The following is a 20,464-nucleotide window of genomic DNA, read 5'->3' as shown; positions in this document are numbered from 1 at the left end:
GGCAGACAGACAGACACAAACACATTTTCAAGTATTTTTCAAGCTTTAAACCCATTTCAAAACATATAGTTTATTAACATCTTTATGACATTTATTCAATTTTTCAGTCTAATCATTCAATTATAGTAATTCAATGAAATCCAACAGCTCAGATTAGCTCACAACCAATGCAATTTATGCAATTCATCATTTGGAAACTAATCACTATGAATAGGACTATATATCATAAGGTTTCCACTTTTCCAACTAGAATACTTAATAGGTTACTTCATACAAATTAAAGCCAGCAATTCATTAAAATCTTAAAATCTTCCACCTTTTACAGATTTCAATATTATTCAGTTTTTATATCTGAAACTGAATTGCTCAATTTAGCATGAGCTTTTCAACAAACCTTCAAATATTCCACATCTTTCACACAATTTCAAAGCCAGCAGTTCAGTTTAGTGTAAGCTTTTCAGCAGCAAGCTTTCACACCTGCAATTTTTGAAGGAATTGCATTCTATATTATTTGCAGTGTATCACTCTGACCACTGACAGGTACTCTTCATTGAACTTAACACTACCATTTTATTAGATTTAAATTCTTAAAGGTCCAGTGTATAACATCAAGGAAGATCTATTGACAGAATCTATTGTAAGATAAGGTATAAGTGATAGGTATGTTTTTATTAGTTTTTCCTAGACGCCACTAAATCCTACACACTTGAGATTGAGACCGTTTCAAAACCAGTTAAAAACTCCTTGTAGTGTGTTTAAAGTAAGAACTCAGCTCAATACGAAGATGATAATGAAGGAATAATAGTTGCACGATTAAGTGAAAATCATATTTATTTGCAGGTGGATGTGGCAAATGAATATGAGGTCTTCTACAATAAAAAACAAGCAAATAGTCATTTAACACTACAATGTGCTACACTGTACAGTACATATGAATGTTTGCGTGTATACAAAAATAGACATATCAAAACACATTTACACCATGAGCTAGTATGTACATACCACAAAAATAACATCAGATGACACAAGACTACTCACAAGTGCAGATTCATAAGGAAATCATATTATTCAAGCAAATGAAGAGCGCTGAACTACACTCACTTTTGCCTTTTTTTAAAAGAATGACATGCAGAAGAGCAGAAAAGCATCCATGAGCCAAATCTCTAATCTGATTGGGAACATTGGGAGGTGTCATAATGCCTTGACCTTCGACCTCCTGTTGCTCCAGTGCAGCTGTTCAATGGATGGTAGAAAGCTGTGGTTGTGATGAGGATGCCCCTGATTTGCATAAAGTAGCCTAGACCTCAACTTTATGCAAATGAGGAGCAGCAATCTCAATATGTACTGCCAGAAAGCTAGCATCTCCCATAGACAATGAATGGAAAGCGTGCAAACAACTGATCGTGTGGACACGTAACATAAAACAGTGAAAGTGAAGAAGTGTTGGTGAAGCAAACCTTCTCTTACTAAATGAATAAATATAATGCAGAGAATATGTCAAATCTCTAATTTGCTTTTTTCCATATGAAACGTCTCAGAGTCTTAATCTGTAAAAGAGTTTGAAATGTTTAGTATCATCATCAATTTGATCTTTTTCTTGCTGGTAGAATCCGCCCTTATTGACAATGACAGTGTCTGTGAAGTGCTGTTTTAAAGGAAAATACTGACAGAGAATACACATCCTGATCTAAGCATAATGGTGGCACATTCTTCTCTACAACACAATATTTCAGCAGAAACAAATATTTATGCTACAGACACAGTACACCAAACATGAGCAGCAAAGTTCAAGTCAGTCACAGTTAACACACTATAGTGGATAAAACAAAAAACATGCATATCTAATACACATCTGCTGCCTAAGAACCACTAAACATTTGGCGTAGTATTTATTCACATCAAATAAGAATAATATTAAATACTATTTCAGGAACTATTTTCTATAGTAAGGAAGGATTCTACTCTCATCATTAATAATATGTGCTGAGGCTTTTCAGTACCTCTGCTGTGTTTGGAAAATGAAGGAGGTTTATTCCAGGTCCGTGATCCGAATGTGCACAAATAAGGAGGAGGGAGGAATACTGGTTCCATCTTTGGACAATAAGTGAATGTGACGATAACCTGAGAACACAAAACAACCACAGGGGTTAGGAGAACATGGTTCTTTGACTTATTTATTATAATAACTGTCATTAATAAATGGTAAATAGTTAATTTAATTAAAGTTAATAGGCAGATACCAATGTTAACAAACAATGAAATGATCATTAATAATATTTACTAATTGCTAGTAATGCTGTTATTTGTAAAATGTTACATTTATTATTAAATGCTATCATTAACTTTATATAGTGTCTATAGCTGATAAGAGATAGTCATTCTAAATACATTAGTAAGCTATTTATTAACAGTTCATTACTGCACACATTTTATCAGCTATGATAAGTTACCAAATTATTTTTATACCTTTAAGAAATAATAAACAAAAATCTACGAACTAATTATTAACAAACTGTTACAAATATTTATTCCACCTATCTATGTAATGTTTATAAACTGTCATTCGGATAAAGTTGCAATTGATGATCACAATTCAAATGGGCTCATATAATTAACAATATATAATTTATAAACTAATTATTTTTATATTACACAAACTAAGTTTGGAATATAGTGAGTTTGAGTTTAGAAGAAGCATTTGATATTTAACTCAGAGGGAATGTATAACTAACTAACTTTAAAACTAACTCTTTCATTTGGTTGTTTTCACAGAAATGAATTAAATGCTTGGGCCAGCCACAAAACTTTAGGTTCTCAAATAAGCAAATAATTTAACCGGATAGCAGGACCGGTCCCAGACTTTTGGTTTTGGGGCCACCCTCATTGTTGCCACTTGTATGAAATGTATGATGGACAAATTAACTAAATTGTATTTGTTTTAGTTGACGAAAACTCTAGGCAAGTAGTTAAGTCTTATTTCATATTCATCAATCATCATTTCTATTTTTTAATGATTATTATTACAGTGACCTTTCATATACTAGAGTGTAAAGTACACTTGTGCTGTTCTTTATGATTTCTTTTGAGGAACTTTTAAATATAACCATTTGTAATGACACAGCGAATTCCAAACTGGTTGAAACATCCACCATACAGGCATGTAGTGACACAACATATGGCTGTTGCAATATGAAAAGAACTCATCACTTTTTTAACACATTGTGCCCCTCAAGTGAATGTTTTTGCCTGCTGTATGACTACTAATAGTTCCGTGCAACTTTTTTCTTTTTTTTCCATATGGAATAGACAGGAGCCCCTTGCATGTGTGTACTGAAAATAATTAAATTGCATACATTGTATTGCTTATTATAGGGCATTTTCTACCATTTCAGTAAAAGTAGTATTTTAAGAAGTAGGACTTTTCATGTGATATAAAAATGTCAACGGTGTACTGTTAAGATACTTGGTCAAAGTATGTCTGCACCAGATTTCAAGAGTTTAGACAAATCAGAACAAATGTTATGGAATTTTTCCATATCATAAATGTAGTCTAAACTGACCAAATGTAATTTATTTAATTCACAACATGAGCTGCAGTTCTGCAGGGGCAGATCTAGAGAAATATTCACGGGGTGGCATGGAGACTTTAAGTGATGGCAGAACTAACTATCACATATATCAATATTTGCTTTTGTTTAACTTGTCTAATTCATTGTGTTTTTTTTTTTTTTTTTTGGGAGGCGACAGTAAGTTACATACTGTCCATTCAACTATTTGTTGGCAAAAATTGCCCCAGTCATAAGCAACTGCTTATATCATTTAATAGGCAGAGCCAGCTCTGCAGTAAAGGTACTAGACAGCGAGAAAAAGTTTGCTAGAAGAAGCTATAAGAACTTAACCCAGCTCTTCATCCTTACCTTGCTGCATGCAGCTGAGAGAAAGTGTATACTGCCCCACAAAGTCATTTTTAGATGTCTTGTCATAGTCCTCCACCACAAAACGCACCATGGCCAGCTCCGGAGTGTGGATGGTGAAGCGCAGAGTGTCATACCACACAGGATTGAACCCTGCAGAAGGGACAAACCGTTGACAAACCAGTGTCAGCACTCCTGCTGCTAAATCCCAATTGTGTAGAACCAAGCCAAATCTGACATCCATCTATTCATTCATTCATTCATTCATTCCCTCTATCATTTATTTCTACAGGGTCTGGGTCCACAGAATCTCCTGTACCATTGTTCTCGATGTATCTGGTCTCCTGCTTGGCCTGGTCCATAGGAACACCATGAATCTCCACTCTGACCAGAGGATCCACTATAGAATCCTCTTTGATGTTGACTTTGGGCAGCTGCTGACCACTGATCACCTTAAACACAGAAAGAGTGTCCTCAACAGAAAAATGAAATAGCTAATAAACTGGAGGCATAGGCCTACATGTTGTCTTACTTCCTGTGTGGTTCATACCTGTATGGTGAGGACAACAGGCTGGTAGCCGTCCCGTTTTTGGGGCGTCTCAGGGTCAAATCTTTTCTCCGCCTCTTTCATAAAACTGGGCTTTAGGACGTAGCCACAGTTGCCGTTCTGACTAAACAGTCCATCGTTCAGATCCATCCCCTCCCCAGCAGTCTGGTAATTCAACGCAACTGAATGAAAAGGAAAAGAAGATGTACTTTTTTGCTTCTTTTTTTTATTATTTAGATTCACAACCCACTGTTTTTCAGGCACTTTGAGAGAATGAAAATATTATAAAGCTGCAAACTGACACTCAGATATGAACTAAGATATTAAGACTTTAAAAAGATGAGATAGAGCTAGACTTAAAAGCTTGTGGTTTGAGAGGAAAGGTACAGAACAAGCATCGGCAGTTAATGGTAATAACTAGACGGGTATGCTAGCTTGCCAAGGCATGCAAAAGTAAATATAACGTATAATGTTGCCTACAGACCACAGTTCATGTTTAGCGTCAAGGAATTGTGTGGTACAACGTACACAATCTTGGTTTTAGAACAGAGTAAGTGCTACCGATGGTTGTTACGATGTTGTCAAAGAAGGCGGGTTTTGCAGCGAAAGATGAGCATTGACTACGCTGTCCTGACTTCAGTGCTCTAGCATGTTTGGTGTCACTTCAGGATCAAAACTCACATGACTGCCATAAAAAGAATAAAAGGCACATGACATGGACATTATAAAGCAACTACCCTGGTAATATTTTGTTATCATACGTTCGAACTAGTCCTGGAGTAAGGTCCTGTGTGTCCCTTTCTGTTATCCAAACCTATTGGGAGCTGCAGTTGTTTGCTGTATAACCCAGTTCCTTCTCATTTTGTCTTGATTTAAGTTGATAAGAAGGAATTCTTAATGCAAACTGTAACCCAATACAGCATTACTAGTGAAAAAAAATAGTACAGACAGAAATACAAATGATTAAAGGAAGGAGGTCTAAACGCCTGAGATAAAGTCATGTCTGTCTTTCAGTTTCAATCACCAATTTGGCACCCAGCGTTCCACATTTCCTGAGGATTGAAATTGGAGGAATCAGTTCGGAAGCCACTGGGATAAACCCTGGTCAGCTGCCGCGAGTTATGGTGCACAAACTCGGCCCCTGAAATGGAGATAATATCAGAAATATAATTAAAGTCGACAAATAGGGTGTGACTGAAGCCCCTGATACATGTTATTGTGTGTGGATCATAAACACAGTCAAATTTAGTCATTTTCATACTGAAAAGTTCTGAAAACTCTAACCCCTAATTTAGGTATTAATTGTTTCACCTTGACATAACATGTATTAAATTACTGTATCTATCATAAGCTTTACATTTTAATATCTGAGGCAGAGAGGAATGATAAGACTAGACTCACCAGCCTCCCTCAGGTGTTTGCGGGCCTTGGACTCTGTGAAAGAGGCCACCTCATAGAACTTGGAGTGGATGCGAGAGTGTTTGAAGCTACTGAAGTGGACGCTTTTGCAGTAAACAACACAGTCTGACAACTCCTTGGACAGACGTTGCTTTGACCTCTGGAAACAAGAAGACAACAGATAAAAAAGGTAAGACACTGATAAATGCATTTGGTTAATATATGTGGGTAGTTTATAAAGTCATCAGCAACCTTTCCTTAGACATTTTTGAATTTGCAACAAGACAAGACAATGATCAAAAGTATGGTTTCATATTAACATAAAAAGTTAGAAACAGTGTCCATCTACTTTGTCTGTGTTTGAGCACCAAGCATCATCGGTATCATCAAAATGCAAGTTTGTGAGGCAGGACGGGGTAAAAGGGACAGGATAAGAGTCATGAAAGCATTTGTGTTGTTGCCATTTTCCTGTTGCTAACTCTTAATGCTTCTACAAAGCTGTGAAGTGTTGATTTTCCGACAGGGGAAACAGCTAATAGGTGCAACACCAGACTTACTTGAATTGCTGAACAAATCTGAGATGTGGGCAAAGATTCAAAGGCAAAGGTCTGGAAAGAGGATACTAGTCAAGGCCTGTTTTTTTCTGTTCTAGACTTGACAATGTGTGAAAGAGGCATTTAAACCTCTTTGGGCCATTAACACCTTGAAGTCACATGATGCTCATTGAGCTTGACTCTTGAACTGGCTAGTCAACTGATTGTTATTTCAATCGCTCCCACGAGATAGGGTAAACCCTTGTGATGCGAAGGAATCCTGTCATGGATGGAAGCGCTGGGCATATCCAAACCTTGAGACAACCCCCTTTTGAATTGTGTAAGTGATCCTCGACCACAATGCCAAAGAAAAGCAGGTGTGCTGCCAGGGTAGCTTCCATGACTGTAGAGATCAGACCCAAACACTACTATGACAGTGAAACCTGCAGAGCACCTCTGCATGCATGCCTACCTGCTTCCACATGAAAGCCGATCTGGCTGGTCTACCCAGGCTTCAGAGTGTCAACCCCCCCCCCCCCCCGTCTACCAGACAGCAAGACAGCCATCACTCCAGACACCCAAACCATCAGTAGAGGCACCGCCGAGCTCACATCACTGCCAAACTCGATGCTGGCCTCACCTCTGGTGACCGTGCTGACAGGAGTCCCAGTGTGGCATTTCATGCTTCTCAGATGCTTATCAATAAACATGACTTTAAGTGCCCAATGATTCCTTTACACACCTAGTTTGCTGCACTGGACATAGATGCACATTCAACATCAAACATTATCCTCTACAGAGTAACAAATACAAATCCATCCTACGGATGTGAAAAGTAGTAGCATGAGATGGGGCCCTGAGCAGGACTTGTCCCCCATCCCCAACTCTCTCAAATAGTTTCAAAATGAACTTTGCAATGTGCAGAAACATTTTGAACACCTCAATCTACAACTACAGAGCATTTGCATTCTTGACCTGAAAAAATGGAATTCCCTTTGTGTTTATGTATGTGGGATGGGCACCAGAGCGGGCGAGTGGGCAGTGGAACCTAGCTCAGCACCCTCCTATGTCCTTTCTTGATATTTTGTAAGTTTATCTTGTTTATTTATTAGACCTGAAAAGCTAAGACGTGTGTAATGTAGCAAATTATGTTAAGCTCTAAAATCTCTTACAGTGTTGCATATTGTACCCTAAAAGGACCAGCGTGTAGGATTTAGCATCTAGTGGTGAAGTAGCAGATTGCAACAATTTGAATTCAGCTCAGCCTTCCATGCATGTATGCAGTATCTTCAAAACTGACAATTGACCTTTTTGCCAGACAACCTAGCATTTTTTTTTTTTTTTTTTGCCTTTACTTGATAGTGACAGCCAAAGATAGACAGGAAAGGGGGACAGAGAGAGGGGATGACATGCAGCAAAGTATATCATACCATGCATACCATACAAAATATGATAGAAAATTCTGGAAAAAGCTGTTCCTAAATTAACATTGTAACGTGTTTAACATGTATGCCAATTGCATTAACCTTTATGATAAAAAAAATCAAAATTGAAAAAAGGAATTTTAATACTATTTTAAGGCTGACGACCACCCACCTAGAACCGAAGGCTCTGTCTGAGGTTTCTGCCTCTTAAAAGGCAGTTTTTCCTTGCCCTTGTCGCCAAGTGCTTGCTCATGGTGGTACTGTTGGGTCTCTGTAATTAATGTTATAAGGAGTTCGGTCTAGACCTGCTCTATTTGAAAAGTGTCCTGAGATAACTTGTTATGTTATGAATTGGCGCTATACAAATAAAAGTGAATTGAATTGAATTGAATTGAATTGAATTAATATCTCTTACAGTATACAGTACTAGTAAATTTGCCTTCTAAAGACTGCAGTTTCAAAGTTTTGCTAGGTCAAATGGTTGACTAATGGCTACTGACAAATTCCTTATCAGTTTCATTATATATTTATGATGGCTTTAATTATTCGTTTAGTCTTTTAGGAACCTCTCTTTAAATTCAATTTCCAAATGAAATGTATTATGTAACAAAACTACTGTTAATGACACAATATTACATTTAATGACCATGTCTGATGACAAGTTACGTTATTATCATACTGTCAATGGTTACTATTCAAAAAGCCAACATTTAAAGTGTTTTATTTTAATGCATTCAGAAATGTAGCCAAAAAGGCTACACTTGATATTTCATTACTTAGAGACTCTACACTTCAGTATTTACCAACAGAGGTGATTACTGACTGCAATTAGTGCTGTCCAGAGTATCGAGTATCCCATTTTAGAAGAGACTGTACAACCTTCACCTTGTGGAACTTAGCCTAGTTTGGCGTAGTCTGGCTTGTCACGACAGAATGGGAGAAAAAGAAAGCTTGAGATCCTATTGTGCTTCCTTTTTCTGTATCTGTCTTGTCTACTTGAACATTTGTGTACAGTGGTAGAAGATGTGCATTCCCTGTAGTTATGTAATAGCTGATATATCTTTTATAGTTGAAAGGTGTCCAAAGATAAATATTATTTTTCTAAGGCCTGAGTTTTTAAGCTTTAAAATACTTTTTTTCAATGAAGTTCATTTCAGATCTGGATGTCTGGGTTAGAAGACATTGGTGTCATGAGTGGTAGCACAGTGCTGAAGCCTCATTCTCCTCCCTGCCTCTGTCTTTCTCTGCTATCACAGTGTAAACAGATCACCTTATCTAACACCCAGTGTCTGCTCCCTGCCCTTCAATCCTCTGTATTTTTCATGAGGGATGACATAAGTTTATGCAATCCTTTTCCGCTGGATAAAAAGGTGACCAGATTTCTGGGCGTCCCTGAGTGGCTTACAAAACACTCAAGCAAACTGACAACAAAGGAAGGAGAACAAATATCAAGATTATTTTAGTGTATTGTAGTAAATCAGTGGCATAAAATGGTATTAAAATTACAATGATATAGTTTATTGCAATTATTTTTGGTACAATATATCGTCCAACAAAAGCAGTTATCCAGGCTAATTGCACTAACTGTGCTGTAAAACAAAATCGGGAGGTGTGTTGTTAAATGTGTATGTTACTGCAAAAGAAATGACAGATGGTTGAGTCTTTATGTGCAGTTAAATAACAGCAGCAGATTAAAAGAGCTTGTGTAGTCACCACGGAAAGCTTGACAGTGAAAATAACCTGACTGCATGGGAGAAAGACCTGAGAAAACCCGAACTACATGCGCTGCACAGACAATACAAAAGGAATATCCTGTGGAATGTAGTGCAGATACGCACATTACAATCATGACAATCACGGACACAAAAACACAGCATGCATATAATGTCAGAGGTTTAATATGCAGGAGTGAGTATAAAGTATACAGTATAAGTATACAACCACACACTACATTTCTCTTTCACTGGGTGACTATGGTCCCATTTGCTTACTTTATCAGTGCATTCAGGAAATAAATGAATTGATGTGCCAGAAATATCTCTTGCCAAGTTAAGACAAAACTGAGCTGATCGTCTTTGGTGCCCATAATGAAAGACAGAAACTGTAACAATGTTCATGCATCTTGAGCAGGTTAGACTACTGTTGCAGTCCTTTACTCAGGTCTGCCCATTGTCAGTATATAGTAAGTGGACAGAGCTTCCAGTTCTCTACAAACACACTAGTTTCAAGTCTTCTTCAATACAGCGTTATCATTTTGTAAATTATGGTCACATTTAGAGTAAAATAGATGATAAAGCAGGGTATGCTTTAGGACGTGGCTACCCTGTGATTGACCAGTCATTCTCAGTGTGTCCGTCCAGCACAATGCATGAAACTCAGATCAAACTCTCAAACCAAACTAGGCAGTGCTGATCAAATATGAATCAAGATTCTGTTACTACTAAGGACGAGTCGAAACTGTGCAGCCAGTGAGTAGGCTCAACTCCCAATATGTCACCGCCGCTGGCTCCAAAACTCCAACATGTTTACGGCCATAATACCAAACCCAAGGGGTGACGCCGCGATAGATTTACACTTGGGTCCACCCAAGCTTTTAGGCAATAACAACTTGTCCAAAATGTTGTGGGACAAACAGTATGATGGAACTGTGAGGGAGTGTCTGTGGTAGTGGGGGTAACTGTGCTGATGTCAATACATATCATCTCAATCATCATCAATACTAATAATTGAATATAATCTATAATAGTCAGGCAACTGCTCTGCTCTTCAATATCCTATTTCTCGTACAGGTACACACATTCAAACTAGGAACTACCCAGTACAACATCTTCTACTCGAGGCCATCAAAAAGCACTTCCGGAGTGATAGAGGGTACCTTGACATGGGTTTTTAAGGGGGGTCAAATAGGGATTCAAACAGGCAACCTTCCAGTCCATCCCACAGTTGTAAGTCTAGAGATAAAATAAATAACCTGGACTGTGCAGTGAAAGGACTATTCTAACTACCAACTGTACTGTAGTTAACAAGATGCATTTAATCAAAAGGAGTGCATTTATTTTGGGTTAGTCAGCTTAATCTATTAAGCGTTCCATTCACTGAAATCCACTTCCTGATTGGCCTCAGTGTTCCATAATCAATCTAAAAATGACTAAAATAGAGGATCCTGATTCCATATGAGGCTGGCTCATCAGACTGTGTATAATAGGTTGTCTGGGTCAGAGGCCAAAGAGATGTACCAAAGTGTGTTAAACAATCTGACCTACCCTAACCCTGCGGCGTACACTCTCACGGTGGAGGTTGTCTTCGTCAATTTCAGTCACCTCATCTTCATCGCTGAACTCTCCGGTCAGAGAGTCTTCCACCATCCCGTTGAAACTTTCCTCCAGACCGCCAATTTTCTTAGCCTTCAACAGAATCTTTCCCTTAAGATCCTGAAAAGAAGGTCAAACAAAACCCCAGGGTCATCCTTCACATCCAGTTTAATTTAGAAGAAGAATTTATGTAAATGGTAAATGGACTGTACTTAGTATCTTTCTAGTCTTCCGATGACTCAAAGCGCTTTACACAACATGTGACATTTACATATTAACACACTGATGGCAGAGGCTGCCATGTTGAACCGCCAACCTTCTGATTAGAGTATGACCCGCTCTACCTCCAGAGGGGGGGACCCTGGAAAAAAACCCACATATTCTCCACTGCAAGAGAGGAAAATATTGTGGTGTTGAATAATTCAGGGTGCCAGTGTTGCATGTAGACGTAGATCATATGGCCCAGGAGGCTCTGACAGGCTTTGGGGTGAAAGTGAAGGTACCCTCTGGGTGACAGTGAGATAGGGCTGCCAAGCAGAAGCTAACCACTGTTAACACCACCACCACACTACAGTTGCAAACAGCCATGCTGAGATCAGCTTACAACAGATTTTATGACAGGAAACTGATGCAGCTGGTCTTGCAAGATCACATTTGAGAATCCATCTTGCCAAGCTTCAAGCTTGTGTCCAAACCGAAGGTGGTTCAAACCAATCAGTGTCTTATGAGGAACTACTGGCAGCTACAGGGCATCGTTTAACACTAGGTGTGTGAGAAACGACTGTTTGCTCAACAGCAATGCCAGTTGCTAAAGGGGTTAGGAAGCTATACAGCATTCAAAGTAACCTACCAGAAATGTCATCTGGATGACATTGCATTGCATCAATGTCTGTCTGAACATAGCCTTAAACACTGTTTTTACTGTAAAGCCAGCGTGTCCACATAGAGTGGGGTAGGGTTAGGACAACGGACTGTAGTGCTCACCTCAGGAGATGGCAGCCCTATGGGGGCCTTGCCATCTAATGTGCTTTTCAGTAGCTTGTCACCAAGGATGTGGTTGAGGTGTTGGGCCATGACTCTCTGTTGCTCAACACTGCAGTGGTTCTCGATGGACAGGATGACTGGATATTCCGATACCTGGACGGGGGAGAGGAGGAGGCGGAGGGATGGAGGGAGGGAGTAAGTTCGTAATTTAACACTGGAGAGCATTATCATAGGGGAAAGCTAATACGCCTGCTGCCATATACCTGTGGTTTTGCTTGGCTGGCTGAAAGACCAGCAGATGGATGGACAAGGGGTCATGAGGCCACAATATTCAGTTGCAGACAGATGCTCATACACAGCAGGCTCTGACATGCACGTGAACCTGGCAGCTGCTTACTTTGGCATGAGGCTGCACTCTGTGGCAGATGCCTGGCTAGCTCACTTTATTGGGCTTTCAGATTATGTCTTGAATATCATTGCCCAGTTGTACTCCCTCTTATAAATTTACAATGAGATGCTGAGCGATTTGTTGATACAGCTTTACAGGACAATGAAAGCAAAAACAATTGCAATGCCAGCATGAGGGGATTACAAAACATGCTTGGTCTACTTGAAAAGCCACATTCAGACCAGTGTGATCATCTTTCCAGTTGGACTGGAAATCAAGAGTGTTGTTCCAAATAACACTGTCTTCAGAAAGAACTTGAATGACATGTCATCAGAAAGCTATCATACTCAAGAAAGAACAAATTCTGCATATTGCTTAAAGCTTATGATCAAATGTTCTGCTCTGGCAAGGAAGGATTAAAAAAGACCTGAGATGACCAATCTGTGGTTAGATTGAAAGGTCGTCCTCTAATAAATGTTCTAGTTTCAAGCTATGGACAAAAACAAGAACTTTGGACAAGAACTGAAACTGCTTGCTGATAGAAGTTTCAAGCTAACAAGGGTCACAAACATGTCTGAACAAGGCAAGATCCTTGTATTAAAACATCTTGTTGAGATGACTGTTTTGATTGCAGGCTCTTCACTATGTTTGGGGTCCTTTTTTGTTTTTGAATCAAACATAAAGTTGGCATCCACTTAGACACTGTCAGTAATCAACATAGTTAAACAACCAGGCAGGTGATGCTACCTTGAACGCATAGTTTCCCACTGCGTTGACCACATCCTTGAAGAGTATCTTGGAGGTGAAAGTGTGTCCATGGTAGACGATGGGCTCTCCGTTGGCACCATCCCAGCAGTCCACTTCCACACACCGGCAGCCACGACACAGAGCCCTGAGCAGCAAAGACAACCCAATCTTTCACATTCAATCCTTCATTTTTTCATTCAGGGTCACAGGGGGGGTAGAAGTTACACTGGCCCTGAGTTAATGTATTTTGTTAGTAATCAGACTGACGTTTGCATTAATAGATTTGATGAAATAGAATTAATCACTTAAAAAGAATTTGACGTCAGAAATCTTACTTTATTTTATTAATTAATTTTGTAAAACTGATGAAAGGGGGAAGATTAATTCAGAGCAACGTTACAGTAAATCTCATTACCCCTGTGAGGCTCAATGGAGCATAGTAGAGGTAGGGATTTCCGCTAAGGGAAACCCGGAAATTTATGAAATGGTTCAGAAGTGGATTTGGATAGAATCATCTTTTAAATTACTTTAGTTAGAAATGGTTAAGTGACAGGTCTCGGTCCGAATTAAAAGTGTCTTTTTTTCTTTTCTTTTCTAGGCAGATTTATGGATGGACACGTGCAATGGACAGCAAAGATACCACTATTTAAGGATGTGCAAATTAATTTTGTTGCGACACATTTTGCCATCAGTGAGGCACTTATTGCAGTCATTGGAACGTTGCAAAGACATTTCAAGCAGAGCCACATGATATAGCCAGAATAAGCTTAGAAAGTTAACCCAGCAGCCTTACCTGATGTATCCTTCCACACTACTATGTCCTCTAAGCTGGTCCTCCATCAGGTAAGTGTTGTGGGAGGAGGAGATGAAGTAATGGCACAGAGGCTGGCTCATGTCCTGGAAGATGCCCCGGCGCTGTGGGTTGAAGATGGAGCCCTCAGCTGAGCCAAGGTACATCAAGAAACCATCAAATGTCATGGCATTCAGCAGCTTGGCTGGAAATACAGAAGGAAAGTGTCAACCTTCTCACAAAGTGTTGGAATCCAACCCTTAATAGCACATTATCCAATACCAAGGTATGCTTGGTAGGATTTCACAACAACCTTAATTAAATGTCACATAGAATCAGACAAAGGTATAGTAGTATAGGTACAGTATATTCTTCACTGTCCATGTACCTGCATCAGAGGGCTCATAGCGCTCAATGAGCTCCTTGGCATGCTGCTGGATGTCGTCCCCCTCCAGCTGCTCCTCCCTCAGAAAGTCCTCCAAGTCGCTCTGGGATAACTTCTGGCCATCAACCGAGTACTCCTGGAAAACCCTCAGGACATCATCCCGCTGGGTCAACATCTTGTAGAAGAGCACAAACTCGTCGTCCTCCAGTGTACCCGACTGGGACTTATCAGCCATCTGAGAGAAGAGAAGGGAACACACTGTAGCTCTATGGATAGAGGCATCAAAACCCGAGAGGCAGCCTCAAGTTGTCTCAGGAAAATTGCCATAAAAAACACTCTATGTTGAATGCCTGAATCACAAGAATAGCCATAGTTTGTGTTTAGCTCAAAGGCTCTCACTGTGAAGAGACGAAGAGCATGGTGCTCATTCATGTCCACATTCATCATCTTCAGTAAATCTTGCACTTCCTTGAAGTTCATCCTGCCATCGTTGTTCTTGTCTGCCTTCCTGAACCAGTCACCAATCCATCTGGGTACGCCACTTATAAGGAGAGTGTCACATTCAACAGTGGATTAAACACTCGACTGTGTTTCTAAGAGCTTTGAAAGAGATACTCAATGACAACTGACAAGCTGACTGCTCAGGAACACAGCAGAATTGACGTAACAGTAAGTAATGTATATTTACTCACTTCCCAAACAATTGCATTTCAATGTGTATTGACAATGTGTATTGTAACAGAAACATTCTGACTGTATCATAAATCCAAAGGCTCATTTGCCAAGAAGATGCCCTGGGAATCTTTTGGCTGCAGGTTTGCTGCTCAACCTTGTGAGCTACAGGTCTCACCTATGGAAGGAGGTTGTCCTTAATGTGGTATCTCAAGAACTAACCAATGGATTTCCATTGAAATTGGTAAGAATAGTTATGGTCCCCAAAGGATGAATTCCAAATACTTGACCAAAATGCCAATGAAATCCTTGGGTCAGACTCTCAATTTTGGCACAAGATATTAAAAACTGGATGGAATTATTTTTAATGTGCCATGGATTTCTATGAAATAAATGGTATTCATGGTTGTCTGAGGATGAATCCTACTGTTTTTGGTGTGGTGACCCCCTAATGTTTTCTGAAGTGCCACCATCGGGTCAAATGCAGCCTTTATTGAATACTTGATGGGCTTTAGTCTCTTTGTTGTCAGTGTATCATTTTGCTAATGAGCACAACTCCAACCAAACAGGAGGAAAACAGTCAGTGGAAGTGCCTAGTGAAGAGTTCAGTTGGACTGCAAACCAGCAAACACACTGAAGGCATTAACAGCATGTGAATGAAAACACTGAGTGAAAGATACTGGTCTAGTTTCTCTCGCTCCCCCATGTTCTCCAGGTTCTCAATCAGCTTCCTCATGCCTCTGATCCAGGACTGCGCTTCGTCAGCTGACTCAGCCACCAGATCCAGGTTGGCCCTGCGACCACGGAAGACCAGGGTAAAGCATCGGTCAGCTGGGAACTCATCTGCGATGCTGAGCAGCACCTCAGACTGGTGGCCCTCTCGTATAGCCTCCACATCGGTCACTGAAACTAGACACAAAGACCGACATAGGATGAAAAACATAAGATAAAACACACAATTACATCGCTAAGAGGAAGGCTGCGATAATGAGCTTATATGAAAAGAAAAATGGTCAATATGCAAAAAACGATTTCAACAAATAAACGGATAAACAAACCCCCCTGTCCCAAACCAATAGTTTGCTCTAGAGTGATTTGAGAATTTGAGGATAAATAATTGATTTATCAGTTTGATTCTTCTTACTGGTTGAAAACCATGTTGAAAACTATAAATATAATATTAAGGGTGTAAATATCAGGTACCGGAAAATTGGATAAACTGAGTTTATCCATCACTGAATTCTACTATATTGAATGTGGTGATGTCTTGTACTAAACATCTCTATTTGGGTTATCATAATCGCCATGTTGGGCTCAGAGTCTAAGCAGAGAGGTCCATCACATCAGTAAATCATGTGTTCTTACAGGTGGAGTGGGGTTTGCCGGCCTTCTTGGACTTGTACCAGATGGTCATGCAGTCGTCCTGCAGTTTGAAGTAGCGCTGTTTCTTCCAGGTACGAGACTTGATTTTCCTCATTACCGTCCCCACAAGCATGGACTGGAGGTTGTCATCCCCCCGGATGCCTGAAAAGAGGACACCGTTATTATAAAAAAAAATAAAAATAGTATCATTAGATGATACTTTGACTCAAAAGTATGTTTTTAAAGGTCCAGTGTGTAGGATTCTGTGGCATCAAGCGGTTAAGTTGCATTGTTGACTGTAGCTAACTGAACACTGCTCGTGTATTTGACGACCTGGGAATGAAAACGGGTGGTGAAGTGTTTTGCAGAAATTACGTTAAGGCCCTATCTACAGCCGTTGTTTGGTTTGTCCATTCTGGGCAACTGTAGAAACATGGTGGTTAAACATGGCCGACTCCATGGAAAGTGACCTGCTGTGTCGGTAGATATAAATGGCTACTTCTAAGTTAGCGAAAACACAATGATTGCTATATTCAGGTGATTATACACTCATGAAAACATACTTGTAAATATGATATTCCATTTCTGCCAATAGATCCTCCTAAATGTTTCACACTGCACCTTTAATGCAAATTGTACAATGATTTGAACATGAAAATGTTTTATTATACGTACATTTTTATCACCCATCATCAAATTACTATATTTTTCTATTGCACTCCTGAACTTCCTTACAAAAGCTTGTACTCTTTGTGTGTAAAATGAATTTAAAAAAAAATGAAAATAGGATGTCTACTTTGCAAGATATGTTTGAAGCTGTGAGTCATACTTTGAGTCAATATTTAATATTTAAATGTGTATCTTTTGCATGCCTAGGTTTGTTGAAAATCCACCCACAACAATAGAGTAATGTTTTTGCTTAAAGGTGGACAACATTGACCAGACTAGATTTAAAGGTTTATTAAACTGCCCAGAGATTCATTCAGATATTGTTCTGACATGAATAAAAATGGACATCAATTACCTAACATTTTAATGAACTAAACTGGTGGAAAATGTACAGGAACTGCCCTCAGTTTAATATTTTGAAAAGTAAACCATAATCCCACAGCAGGACATAAAAAACGACTTACGGAGGCCACTCCCTGTGGAAGCCATTCGTTGTTGTCTCACACTTCTGCCATCTAGAAAAAGAACAAAGCAGGGAATGCCACACTTGAAGGACAGTTACTGTGATTTCAGTTGGGGACATTTAGTTTACAGTTGCAAGCTTAGGACATTTAGACATGGCGGGGATTTCATCAGCAAAATAATTATTGGTTTTTCTAAGATAACCTCAAAACTTTTGGTCTTTTGATTTTGTCATTTTGTCTTTAACAAGATCTTATACGCAGATAAACCCTTGTTTGACTTTGGCTTTGATTACCAACAGTCCGTGAGATGAGTGTAAGGAATACACCTATCTGGTCCTCTGATGCCAGCTGGATGCCCTGAAACTGTTTACTGTAACATTGGGGAAACCCCTGCAAGTGCCTTAAACCTAGTCAGTAGTACATAGGTTTCAATGATTATGATTAATTCCTTATTTAGACAATATGGTAGATTCACATGTTCTTAAATAAAGCTTAGTATAGAGTGTTGCAAGAATGAGTCCAAAAACCCAGAAATGAGTTAGCATTTCAGCACCTCCAGTTCCCTCTTCTTGAAGATTTTTTAATGGGTTTTTGGTTAGATGCTTGAAATAAAGGCTGTGGTTAACATTAGCTTAAGAGATTTTCAGGTTTTGTTCTACAACATAAAATAATACATTTTGAAGCTTTTAAGTCAGCACGGCAGACACTGAGACTTGCACTCACTGGTCTACTATTACAGCCTCGCTGTGTTTATTATTCTAACTATTCCTACTCAAACTTTCACAACTTGTAGATTTTAGTTACAAGTTTGAATATGTTGGAAGTTTAGTGGTAGTAACGTTGAAGTAATGCAAACACGGTGTAGTTCGGTTATAGCCTAACTAACTAAGTTTTTACTACAAGCGATCACATTCACGTTTTAAAATATCGTGAAAGTGGTGTTCATTTGTGAGGATTTAAGTATCATAAACCTTTGTTTGCCACAGTTCCTGCAATAATACAAAATGTAAAAATACAATTGTTTTTTTGTCAAGGGAACCAGGGCGATGCTGACTTCTGGGTTGGCCTACAAAAATATGTCATCCCTGCAGCACTCCATAGCAAATGGTTTAAGCCCTAACAGAGCCTTTTGCTGCACTAAAGACACCTTAAATATTGTATAGCAAAGACAGTTCTATGTGGATCAGCATATATTCTTTACCTTCATGCTGTTCTAAAGAACTGTTTAGGTATGAGTGAAATGCTCAGGCAGCAATATAGGGACTTTTGTATAGAATCACTCCCTTCAACAAAGACCAAGACCATGTTTTTCTCTGGGAGTATTTGCATTAGGTGCCTACTTAACACAGCACTATAGCAGCCTCATTATTCAGCCCTGCGCTGTGAACGGTGTCAGCGCACAGCTTGCTAAGCTGATCTGGATGCTCTTTTTTGCTGCTCCGTTATTGTTTTCAAGGCATTTTGCGCTGTCCTGCACTTTTTGTTCTGTCTCTATGTTGAGCTCAGTAAGCCAACTAATCTCCCCAAATCCCTGTCATGGTCTCGGCATTCCTTTCACTCATGACCTCAACTAACTCTGTGATGGTCCAACACTTGTCATTTATATCATTCACAATGTTCATTCTTATGTAGAAAATCTGAGCTGTAAAGGATATCATTTCAACAAAACCACTTTTGTTAATCACACAGTATAAAGGCAAAATTAAGTAAAGCCAACACAAAAAAATATGCCACAGTAAATATAAAATAAAACCCACCAAATACACGAGATAGAAAAAGAGAGATGGTTTTAAATTGAATAAAAAGCAGATATGTACACAAGGTTTTGAATTCAGATTCTGTTTCTCTCTCACATGTGGTACATCTACAGAGTTCAACAACTTTAGGACCAGACAGAAAACTACACAACAATGTTGACAATATATTGTGTGCAAGGAAATGTTGATAATGGGCAGTATTTTATTTTGAAAGCAAAATTGTGCTCAATATTTCTACAATTCCTACTTTTACCATCGTCAAACATCCACGCATATTAAAGGTCCAACTATTGCATCAAGTGCATTGAAGTGTCACACTGTCTTTTCCTGTTTTGCAACATACACCTCCCTCACAGCCCTTTATACTTTAAGTAAAATAAGCCAAAGGAAGAAAAAGCAGCATTATTTGTCATTGCGAGGATCTAAAAGGTGGGTCTGACCTGTGGCAGGATCATCTCTGAGTCCCGGTCCGTGCTGCTGGCTGTTGCAGAGCTGGAACAGATCATATGGCCCAGGAGCTGCTGCTGTCCCTCCGCGTGCTGCACTGATGAAAGCCAGCAACAACTGGAGCCAGAGTCAAACTCATTGTGACGCTCACCTGCTCACCCCTCCCCTCCCCTCCTCCCCGTTCCTCTCTCTCCAGATCCTTTTTGCCCTGTTGCCTGATCACCTGTTTGGCCCTATTTAGCATTGCTTTAACTGTTCTCAGAGTTGCATCTTCATTACCTTGGATGAGGAGAGTAGTCAGGTTAAACCCGTCTAAACACAATGATGATGATAAGAGGGATTATTGTTTAGGACTGCTTTAGGAAGAAAGTGAAGTGTGTTGCATACAGTACCACACACCTGGCCCTACATGTGAAGAAAGCTGCCTTCTGATATATTTTGTATGGACTTGAGGTTTATTCTTTAAACTCTATTTAAACACTCTACATGGTTGGGGTGAACGCTTTACTGGAGGGAGGACCTCCACACATCCTGAGCTGTTTATTAGAGGCAGAGCTTCCATCAGTACAGACTTTAGTATAGAGGAGGGCAATCTTCTGATTGTAGATCAAGATCATGATCTACAGCATCCACAACTTACCTCTACTTTTCAGGTGAATTGTAGAGTTTCTG

At 39.4% G+C, this 20,464-nt stretch overlaps 1 protein-coding gene across 2 annotated transcripts; it reads right to left on the bottom strand.

The window, feature by feature from the left end:
- Nucleotides 1-50: 50 nt before the first annotated feature.
- Nucleotides 51-19,904, bottom strand: plcd4a (phospholipase C, delta 4a). 2 transcript variants are annotated; one of them, XM_051427257.1, is made up of 16 exons: nucleotides 19,786-19,904; nucleotides 17,589-17,639; nucleotides 16,459-16,617; nucleotides 15,774-16,002; nucleotides 14,821-14,950; nucleotides 14,425-14,656; nucleotides 14,040-14,241; nucleotides 13,247-13,391; nucleotides 12,112-12,264; nucleotides 11,080-11,247; nucleotides 5,863-6,019; nucleotides 5,486-5,602; nucleotides 4,465-4,643; nucleotides 4,234-4,366; nucleotides 3,918-4,067; nucleotides 51-2,121 (listed from the first exon to the last, which is right to left on the bottom strand). In XM_051427257.1, the coding sequence occupies exons 2-16, from the start codon at nucleotides 17,611-17,613 to the stop codon at nucleotides 2,030-2,032; spliced, it is 2,271 nt and encodes a 756-aa protein (XP_051283217.1). In that variant the 5' UTR covers nucleotides 17,614-17,639; nucleotides 19,786-19,904; the 3' UTR covers nucleotides 51-2,029. The 2 variants fall into 2 exon arrangements, with proteins under 2 accessions (XP_051283217.1, XP_051283218.1); XM_051427258.1 differs by lacking the exon at nucleotides 5,486-5,602.
- Between the last annotated feature and the right edge of the window lie 560 nt (nucleotides 19,905-20,464).

The sequence above is a fragment of the Dicentrarchus labrax genome, unplaced genomic scaffold (genome assembly GCF_905237075.1).
Source record: "Dicentrarchus labrax unplaced genomic scaffold, dlabrax2021, whole genome shotgun sequence".
NCBI lineage: Eukaryota > Metazoa > Chordata > Actinopteri > Moronidae > Dicentrarchus > Dicentrarchus labrax.
The sequence above is the reverse complement of the archived record's forward strand: the minus strand, read 5'-3'. Positions and strand labels throughout refer to the sequence as shown.